This window comes from Alligator sinensis, unplaced genomic scaffold, assembly GCF_000455745.1.
Source record: "Alligator sinensis unplaced genomic scaffold, ASM45574v1 scaffold203_1, whole genome shotgun sequence".
Taxonomy (NCBI): domain Eukaryota; kingdom Metazoa; phylum Chordata; order Crocodylia; family Alligatoridae; genus Alligator; species Alligator sinensis.
Genome location: NW_005841949.1, coordinates 2,535,081 through 2,545,790, shown reverse-complemented (window position 1 = coordinate 2,545,790; position 10,710 = coordinate 2,535,081). Strand labels below are relative to the sequence as shown.

The window sequence follows — 10,710 nt, the reverse complement described above, 5'->3', positions numbered from 1 at the left end:
CTGGACTGGTGCGCGGGGCAAGACAGGTTGCCCACTGCAGCCTCTTCCGGGGTGGGGGGGGCAGGGCAGCAGTCCCAGGCTGTGCTTGGGGTGGCACTAGGAGGGTTACAGGGTAAGCTATAGCCACCCCAAAGTTCGGCATAGCCACCCCATAGACCCCCTCCTAATGCCACCACCGCCTGCCCCGAGCACAGCTCTGGCCCCTCCCCCCATCTGCCCAGGAAGAGGCTGGGGCAGCCCTTCCCCAGCCCCTTGACCGCCCTCGCCCCATGCAGATCCGAGGGGCACATGAATCCCATGCCTCTCCTGGGGATGCGTGCAGCAGCAGCAGCCACTCCCCACTCTGCACAAACTGCCTGCAGCCCTGTCCCCTGCCGTGGCTGAGCAGCACACAGCATTTTTCATAAGTGACATTATCAGCCACATCAGCCAAAAAATGCCGATTGCCAATAATGTCAATTTTCCTTTTATTGCTGCCGATATGATATGGACCGATGCATCAGTGCACCTTTAACAGCGATACTAATGTGTTCAGCATTTTGTCCTTATACCTCTGTTCTTGGAGTGATCTTGAAAACAGGGTATAAAGAATATCCAAAACAAGGAAACTGGATGTTATTAACTTCAAGTACTACACTTGTTTTACAAAATTATTCAGGAGTTCGCTTAATTTTTACACTTTTAAAAATTATCTGTTGCTGAGTGACAGACGCATCTCTGTAAACCAGTACCCTGAACTGCTAAGCCGAGGTGGGCAAAATACGGCCCGCGGGCTGGATCCAGCCTGCGAGTCCATTTTTTCCGGCCCACGAGGCCCCTAAAAAATTTAGAAAATAAATATTTATCTGCCCTTGGTTCCTGTCAAAAAGGACAGGAACCAAGGGCAGTAGGACCCAGGGGAAGCCTGGCGGGCTCCCATAACAAACCATGTGGCTGCCCTGGCCAGAACCACAGGTAAGGGGGAAGGAGGGGAGGATCCTGGGCAGGGGAGGAGCCCGGGGAAAAGCTGAGCGGAAGCTGCCCCTCCTCCCCTGCCCTGTGGCCAGCACCCCACACTGCAGCCGCTCACAGCCCGCATGGGGCTGCCTGTGTCTGCTCCAGACAGCCCCACATGGGCTGCGAGCAGCTGCAGTAGGGAGCCCCAGGCATGAGGCGAGGGGCCACTTTTCCCCGCACTCAGCACCAGCTTATTCCCTGCCAGCAAGCAGGGGGTTGGGGCTGTGCACTGCCCCCCCGCTTGTACCACAGGGCTGGGGGGCACTGGGAGTGAGCAGGTGCAGGAGCATGGGGCCTGGACCGGTGTCCTGGGGCCAGTGCCACTGGGACCCAGAGCAGGGTGGCAGGAGCGTGGGGTCCCTTCCAGCAAGGGCTCTATGGATCCGGACCAGCTCCCCACTCTCCCAGCTGGTGCAGCCCAGCCCAAGACCCCTACCAGCCTATGCCCTGCTCTGGGCCCCACCAGTGCTGGCCCTGGGACATTGGTCCCAAGATGGTGACAAGGGCAAGGGGCAACCCATGCGGCCCTTGACAGCCTGCCAAAACTGGGTAAGCGGCCCTCCACCCACCCAAAGTAACTGCCCGCCCCTGTGCTAAGCTTTTAAGGCGGGTGTCAAAAGGAAATATTTTGTAGCTGTCTTTAAAAAGGAATACTTCTCTGATTTGCTTACAGCAGAGTCGGAACATAAAATCTTTCCTGCAAGAAAAGGGCTTATAACTCAGACCCTGAGATACTATAAAAAAAACTAGTCTTTTGTTAAAGCATACTTTTGTTTACACAGGCATTCTATTTAAGATCTGCAAGGTTTGTTTTTACAGAAGTTTCACTTCACTGTCTTCATCTATAGCTTTAGAAAAGAATGCTGAAAAAAGCTAATAAGGTAACACTGTTACACACCTTCTGTGTCATGTTTGATTGAGATAGATTGTTGAAGATGAATGCAATCTTTTCCTGGACATTTTCTGGGGGTTCCACAATTCTCTCTGTTTGATCTGTTGCAACTAGCAAGGTATCAATATTGGTAGTATTAATGGAAGGCTGTAGGAATAAAACAACAAATTAGGAAAAAATGGAAGGGACAGTGTCTCAAGAGAGACAGAGGAAAAGTCAAAGCAAGCTTTTGTTTAGTTTATTCAAGTTACCACTTTCTTTTTCACTTTTTGAAAAGCAGCATGGGACGGGGGAGGAACAGAATAGGGGAACAAGGAGTATGTTTAACAAGAACCCTGTTCCAGGAAAACCACAGTATCTTTTACACAATTAGCTTTTTTGCAAAAAACATTGGGAAGGGAAGGGGGGGGGGGGAAATGGGATGATGTTTATTGTCAAAAACTAGCCTGCAAGCAAGTCAAGTTAGCTTCAACAAAGTTTATTTTATAAGAAGACTACAAGCATGTATAGTGTATACTATTAAAAACTGCATTTACCACAGCACAGCCACCTTACTGGTATATACACATTTTTAACATGGGAAAGAAAACAACGGTATGTTTTTACCTTTCTTTTCCTTAACAGCATTTCAGTGTTAAATCATATTTAAAAAGAAAAATTGGAGGGTAAAACTGTACAACTGGGCCCAGCTAGGTGATCTCCATATCTGTGCAGAACTCCAATACAAAAGTTTAGCAAACTTGGCTCAGCAGTCAACCCAAATTAACTGAGTTGCAGGTCTGGGGCTAAGAATCTGTCCAGGTACACTCCATGCGATATGGAGAGGCACTATACAGGTTTTAAATACAAGCTTGATTTTAATATGAGGCAGCATTAAATGCTTTAGATTGTTATCAAATGCACTGTAATTGAATCTGGTAAGAAACTTCAGCTGCTGCTGCAAGCAGGCTTCTATGCTTTTTCCATGACAATTTTGGCTACCCATTTCTGGACATTACCCAATTCCAGTAACAGTTCTCTCAGTGACTTGGGTAACATTAAAGGAAAGAAAAAAAGATCTCTACCCTTGCTGTTCACCAGCTCCCCAAAAAGCAGGCAAAAGTATTTGTTGAACAGATATGGCTGAGCAGCGCTTATTTCTTAAGCTCAGAAAGCAAAGTCTGCTATCTTTTTCAAGAGTTTCACTGAAAAAGAAATCCTTAAGGGAAAAAGCAAACTTCAGATCTGCAGTTTTGTTTTGGGAATTAAAGAAATTATTCAATACCATATTCACAGTTTCCCAAATCAATAGAGAAACACCTCTAAAACGCAGGTCTAGGATTTGAGAGGTTAAATGTTTTTTAAGATATAAATATGGATCAACAGGACTGCAACCCAGTAGTCTACAATACAGAACATTCCTACTGAGAACCTGTTCAGAATCACCAATCTCCTTAACTCTTCAAATCGCACAATAAGAAATGCATGCAATAATGAGAGAGCTTACCGGAACATCTTTTTTGAAGCTGACTCCCGTTGGTCGAGTGATTGTAATGGTTTTTGCAACAGTGGTGGTGGTTGAGGTGGTTACTATAGTGCTGACTTGACCAGCAAGAGGAGCTTTTGCTGGAACCTGGGCCTGGGCTTGGGCCTGGGCAAGTGCAATACTTCCAGGGGTGGTGATTGAACCCTGCATCTTCACAGGAGGATCTCTGGATTGCTGTCCATATTCAATGTACTGAAGGTAAGGCAAAAAGTGAAATTCACATGCAGCAATGAAATTGTAGACCTGTACTAACACCCAGACACTTCTACATTTTACTGCATCTCACTTCACAGAAAATTGTGGTCTTGAAATTTTCAAGGAAAGTTCCTGGGTAATTTCACCAACAGATTTATAACTAGACAAATCTGTGTAATACTGTAATTATTGTACATTTCCTAAAGCCTGAATTAGCAAAACAAAACTTAAACATAATATCTCTATGAATGGCAGCTCTACTGAATGAGCCTTTTCTTTCCTGTCCCCATTTATTTAAGTCTTACTGGGGAAAAAAGGGCTAAATGGTGTGACCTTCAGTCATAAATGCTACCCCCAAGTTGCTGTTGAATGCCACAAAGCTCAACAACTCAAGTTCTACAGACAGTGACCCACCATTCCTAACCCTACAGATCTGGTTACCAGAAACATACAAGGGAAGAATTTGTGAAAAGAACGTGTATATATCAAGAGACCTGCTACACAGAGTGAATAAAATTTTCCTAGAGACTCCTATGACAGTACAAAAATAGGTGAAACCTTACAACATGCAACCATCAAGCAAAAAGCCAGGTTCCAAAGCATTTGGTTTTAAATGCTGGTACCAACTGAAATAACTTTGCAATGGAAAACTGCTGAGTTAACATCTTTTGATAGTGGTGCAATCAAGGCATTTATAATGCAGGTGCCAGATTACTTAAGCATGTAAACAAATAGTCAAAATAGCTATGGTAATTTGCTTTTGTTAGCATAGCTATAATCATTCCGATTTACGTGTGGAGAAAACCTCTCCTTCCTTTCTTTTTTTAAAACCAATTTGGACTAAAACATCAATGAGTCCTGGCATTATTAGCAGCTTCTGGAAGCTCCCTCACAAACAGAAGCACTACTGAGAAATATATTACCTATAATATGGCTTTTTACTCTTCGGATTAAAGCACATTCCTATTATTTTGATCAGACCTTCAGGAACCAATTTTTCTGTCCCTGTCTGGATTACTGTAAGCAGGTCTTACTATAGGACTGAAGTTTAACTGAATGGCACTTATTCGCTAGGATGTCCACAATTCTTAAGGGGACTAGAGTGTAAATACAAGGAAAACTCAGGGGAAAAGTTAGAACCTATTTATATATTAATTGAGGACAGACCTTTCCTAAAGGTGTTGAGTGGCAACATGTAGTTGGCTGTGTAACTAGTAGTTGGGTACATATTATAAACTCAATCCAAATTCAATTTGAAGGCACTGGCTTCTCATACTGCCATCCTCCCAAATCCCAAGAAAAAGTATTTAAAAACTACTTTCCTCACAAGGCATTAAAACTTGGATGGACTTGCATTGTCAAACAAAATTTACAAAGGTTTCGGATGTTTCCAATTTCAAGCATTAGAATGTTTTTACAATCAGAAGCTTAGTTTGTACAATTTTTAAACACTCACCTCCTGTAGGTGATGAGGGAACTGTATAAAGTGACTAATAGAAGCCAAGTGCTGACAATACTGGGGATAGTCCTTCAATCTGTCAACAGTAAAACTAACCATTAGTTACAGAACTGAGAGCCCTGACCAAGAATGATACCACAGAACAATACAAACTAGTTACTGGACACGTCACTCCCTCACCAGATCAAAGCTACATCTAAACCCATCTACTCAAAAGAACCATGCCTGCCTATCTATAAAAGAAATTTTGTACAGGAACATCTGTTTCATAAAATCTGATGTACTCATTTCAATTCATCTTGTTCCAAGATTCTGTATTTATGTCCTAGACAAAGTTTAACATTTTATACAAATCAACAAATTTACTAGATGTTGAATTGCATCTGTTTCTAGTATAGGCTAGGTATATTTAATTGTAGCTCACTATTTAGAACTATCCTATACCTAGTTCTAAGTATCTTCCTTTGTGCACACACTGTTTTTATTGCAATATATCTTATGAATGCCAGATATTGTCACCCACTTTGGGGCACTTCTTTTTTGATATCCCATTTAAAATGGTACATACATTCTAGGAGGAGAGTGGTAGGGGGAAAATAAGGTGGCTCAAGAAATTTTAGGTATGCCAGTCTTAATAACGTACTTTTATATTATTCTGATCCAGCTCTGTTGTTATAACTGTAAATATTCCAAAGCTGGATGACAGGGTGAACAGGAACACAGGTAACTGAGAAATAGGCATTGTAGGCAGGAGCAGATGTTCAGAGAATAAAGCATTGCAAATAACTAAATTCAGAAAGTTTGAGAACTAAGTATTTTAAGGATTGATAATGCAATGTTTACTAAGAAACCAAAATCCAAATGCGTATCACTTAAATGAAAGACTGATCAGAAACTAAAGGACAACTTTAGTTACTCTTGGATAAATAAGCACACAAGTAGTGAATTTTTAACTAGGGAAGCACCTACTCCAAGAACCTACTAAGATATATATATATGTATTACACATAGGAAAAAATGGAGTGAAGTTAATCTTTGTTTCCAACATAGAAATTACCATGTAATTAGTGGATGGTACATGTTTCTCATTCTAGACTTGGTCAATTTTAGAATTATGTTTCAACTGAGATGCGCTAGTTGTCCAACATAAACCAGTAACTCTGCATTGTTTTACTTATACTACAAGAACAGGCATAAGTTTAACAAAGATACTCCATGCAGGTATTATAAAAAAAAGTGACTCACCTATTTTTAAATCTATCTAGTGCAGCAATACCAAAATAGTACATTTTGGATGCAAAAGGCTTTCGTAAGGCTTCAAGAACATAGCGCAGGGCAAGGCCCAATGCCATATAAGTAACCAGTCCTTTCTCTATTATCCCACCAAAGAGGCAGGCTGTTATGTGCAGCTCTTTATCTGGGTACTGGGGGAAAAATCGGTACTCCTCAAACAAGTTCCTCAGCATACAGTTAAACACTTCTCGTTCCCGTTTAATGTTGGAGTCTTTAAATCTCTGTAGCATTTCTAATACCTGCAAAGAAATCAGAGACTGTTACTGAGAGACTTGCTTCATCTCAGCCCTTTCACACCAGTAGGAGGCTCAAGAGCAACTGCAACTACTCACTAATGTTAGCCGCAGTGGGGAAAGCCCAACCCCTAGTACAAAACTACCAAAAATATCTGTATGTAAATAAAACACTCTACAAAATCCTTGAGGTATCAAAAAAAAGGCAAGACTACAAGCTTTTAGGGTGGGAATTATGCAGACTGTGAACAGCAGAAATCTTGTTATTACAGCAGAATACTGACCTGAAAAAAAAGTGAAAACCATTTTATTTGCAGTAAAGCTCTTAAATGGTCTACCTATTTCAGGGGTGAGCAAAATGCGGCCCACGGGCCAGATGCGACCTGCCAGGCCATTATATCAGGCCAGCGGGACCTCTAAAAAAAAATTTAGAAAATTAATATTTATCTGCCCCTGGCTGCCTGTCATGCGGCCCTCGATGGCTTGCTAAAACTCAGTAAGTGGCCCTCCGCCTGAAATAATTGCCCGCCCCGATCTATTTGGTAGCACATAAAAGGTCAGCCGGCTTAATCTTAGCTGGTTTTGATCAAGGTGAGCTGAATTTGTTAACATATTTTAAAATATTTAAGAGCAACTGTGGTCAGAAAGTGGAGTTCACTTGTGTCTGCTTTTATTTATTATAAAAACGATGACCTTATTAATATCATGCAGATAACAGGTGAGAAACTAAACTGGATCTTTTGGTTCTCACAACATAATTACACTAAGTGAAAAAAATCCTACATAGGGATGATATGCAAGGTAGTACACTTCATCTGAATTTCAGTTCAGACAGTAGGGAAAATGAGCGTTTTGCTCATGATGCAGAACCCCAAGATACCATTTTAATTAGCATAACCGCATTTTGAAAATCTGCCTCTTGTGAAGTTTGACGACAGCAAATGAACACTCAAGCTTTCAAAAAGAGCATTTCTATTGCACGGTAAGGCAAGTTTACTGATACTTTGGGTGCTAAGTGTGCACTTGAGCAACATTCCTAATTATGCCCATCTGCTCTCACAAGGGGTCACACTACCCTTAAAAGGAACTGCACTCATCTTTCTTCAAAAATATGGTTCCTGGAAAGCAGTGGCCTTGCAAAAGGAATACATGAGCAAGAGCCTGCTCTACTCAGATGAAACAGACAGTTAAAGCATCATCATATACTTGGATATTCTAATATGTCAGATTTGTATTTCTGATATTTGCTTCTGAATATTAGAATAAATCCCTTCTGTACATCATTTTAGCAGGGAATAATGTGAAATAATTGCTGGGAGCAACCGTAAGAGTATTTATCACTTGTGTTGCTACACTGAATCTTACATTTTGGCCAAATATGTTTTAGATATTAGAGATAAATATGCATGTTTGTAATTTTCTGCAACTATCAGGCAGGACTTTCCTAATATCTGCTTTGTACCATTCTATTGCTTTAAAACCAAGTTTAGGAAGGGAACAACATTTAAAAAGTGCTTTTCAATAATCCACAAATATACAAAATACATTTCAAGGGACACCATTAATCTGAAGGAGTCTGATTTAAAAAGCAAGTCAAGACTTTCCACTGCCTTGCATTTTTCTGGTTTTATTAACAAATCTCTCTCTCTTTTTAAAGGTGAAGATTCTTGAATACTTGTTCTGATTTCACAAAACTGGGTTCACCCATTTTGGCATTATTCAGGAGTTTCAGGCACATAATTTTTTTTTTTTTTAAAAAAAGAAATCGATGGAACTTAAAACTGCACTTCACATACAAGAGCAGTTGGGAGATACTCTGTGCATCACAGGTAAAGTTTATTCCTCCTTATCTACCATCAAAACAAAAAACAAAGCTTTAGGCTGCCATCATCCCAATATTTGTTTATAAATAACCACATTAAGGAATAACTACCATCAACCATATAGCAAGTCTCTAGATAGCTGATGTGACTGCTACAGAACAAAACTCACCTCATCTACAGACATGGTTGGGTGTGGTGGATGGTTATAAATGCGCTGAAAGTAGCTATTTGCCTCATCATCTATTTCTTTGCTAAAGTGCTGATTTGCCTCTGGCCACACCTGAGATAAATCGGCTGTTGGGATGATAGACAACAATGAATGATGTTCCAAACAAGAGATTATTGTAGTTGATTCATTAGCAAAAATTTCCAAACATTTTCAGAGTATCAGTTCAACTAGGGTAAATAATGTACATAAAGTTTACTTTGTTCTCTAAACAGGGCTAAAAATGTGCTTTACAAGTAAATTTTATTCACATAAGTTTAAAGAAAACAAATTTTATTTTTTAAAAAAAATCACTAACTGAAAGAGATTAAATTGGTTTTTGGTTTGTTTTTGTTTAAAGTTAATCATTATGGAAAAAAAAATTGAAAGCTTCCAGGAAGATTCTTAACTTGCACTGTTATATTCTTAAAATATATTTCACCTCTGAAATTAATCTGATCAATTGATACCTAACTCAATATACATGCAAAGAACTAAAAACAGAGCATGCTACACAACACTAACATGCAGACAGTCTTTCACACAAGCACTTTCATGCCAACCACTGTGCCCAAGCCAAGTCCTATCACTGAAAGCTTAGCCCAAATTGCAAAATGAGAATCACTCAAGCATCACTTCCAACTGTACATTCACTATAGACTTACATTTAGCTTTTATGGAGGCACTACCAAGTAACAAGATTAACTGAATTAAAAATGAAGATGTGGCAGTTTTTATATCTGTACCTTTTAAAGGCAAAAGGCCACCTTGTGCTACAGTGAAATGCCACACCAAAACAAGAGATGTAGTTCCACCTGGTAGAGCCAGAGACCTGGCTGCACTGGTATGGGTTAGCATTAGCCTATTTCACCCCAGTGTTAGCATCTTATTCATCTCTCTCATGTTCTATACTAGAAAGGGAATCTTACCCAAACAACTTTGATATAATTTTACTCCACAGAATTTCATTTTGTAACATATATAACCCCCTACAGAAGCAGGATATAAATTTTGTTCAATATATAGCAGAACAGAAAGCAGTGGAATACTGTTCATGCAGATTTAGAGTGCTTCACTGTCACATATACACTGTTTCAAAACAGATTTTTCTACTCTCATGGGCTATTAGTAAGCTGCTAATATAGCAAATCAGAAATAACCTGTTTCATGCTTCAGGTTGAATACAAGACCCCTATTTCTCTGCCTTTTACCAACTCCTAGCTGCCAGCCTTCCCTGAAGAAAATGCAGATTAACTGCATATCACAGTCACACTTCACAGTCACAGACAACACTACCACTTACAAGGTTTCATCTTACTCTGCTGGAATGTAGGCTGGTTCAGTCCAGATGTGCTCAGTTTCCTTTGCACGAATGGATCGTTGTTCACTGCAGGGAGGCCAAGGGCCCCAGTTCCTATACCAGTCAGGCTACCCGTAGTAAGACCACCTACTGACAAGCAAATAAGGCACTGGTCACCTCCTTTACACTCTTAGCTAGCTGCATGCATCAGAACACTTCATCGGGCCACAAACTCAACAAGCTAGCATGAGACAGGCTCATGTCGCTCAATTCTTTGACTCTTCACTATCATCTAACAACCCTGTAGAAGTATATCAAAACATTTAATCTTTTTAACTCATTCTGACTAAAAATCCATCCTTTTATTTAAATCCAGCACTAATACCACATTTCAGACCATCTTAAAAATGGTAAAGCATTTCAACTTAAATACAGAAGCTGCACACCAGTAATTTGAACTGTATTGTAGCATAATGCATTGATTTAGGTTGCATAGTTACCCAAATACTTTAATGCTGAAGCAACAGCAAAGGCTTTATGATTATATCCCAGAAAATGTAGAACACTGGTTTCCTTGCTCAATAACCTTCACCAGGGCAATGTAAAGCAATTCTGTTAATGTACAATTCAAACAAATCTACCCACACAGTTATACCTGGAAGCTGTGAAGAGAGTCCTCCAATGCCACTAAAACCTGTGGTCTGGTTTTGGGTGGAAAGGGGAGGAAATGCTTTTGCTGGTGACTGAGGTGTGCTGAAAGCAGAGCCCAAGTTAGGAGGGAAGCCTTGC

General features: G+C 40.5%; 1 protein-coding gene across 1 annotated transcript in view; it reads right to left on the bottom strand.

The window, feature by feature from the left end:
• CNOT1 (CCR4-NOT transcription complex subunit 1) overlaps window positions 1-10,710 on the bottom strand; it is a 94,930-nt gene that overhangs the window by 37,581 nt on the left and 46,639 nt on the right. Inside the window, 7 exon segments of the mRNA XM_006020194.1 lie at window positions 1,895-2,035; window positions 3,375-3,605; window positions 5,065-5,143; window positions 6,313-6,599; window positions 8,586-8,710; window positions 9,940-10,071; window positions 10,577-10,710. The exon segment at window positions 10,577-10,710 is cut by the window's right edge and continues 29 nt beyond it. Coding sequence (XP_006020256.1) covers window positions 1,895-2,035; window positions 3,375-3,605; window positions 5,065-5,143; window positions 6,313-6,599; window positions 8,586-8,710; window positions 9,940-10,071; window positions 10,577-10,710 — 1,129 coding nt within the window.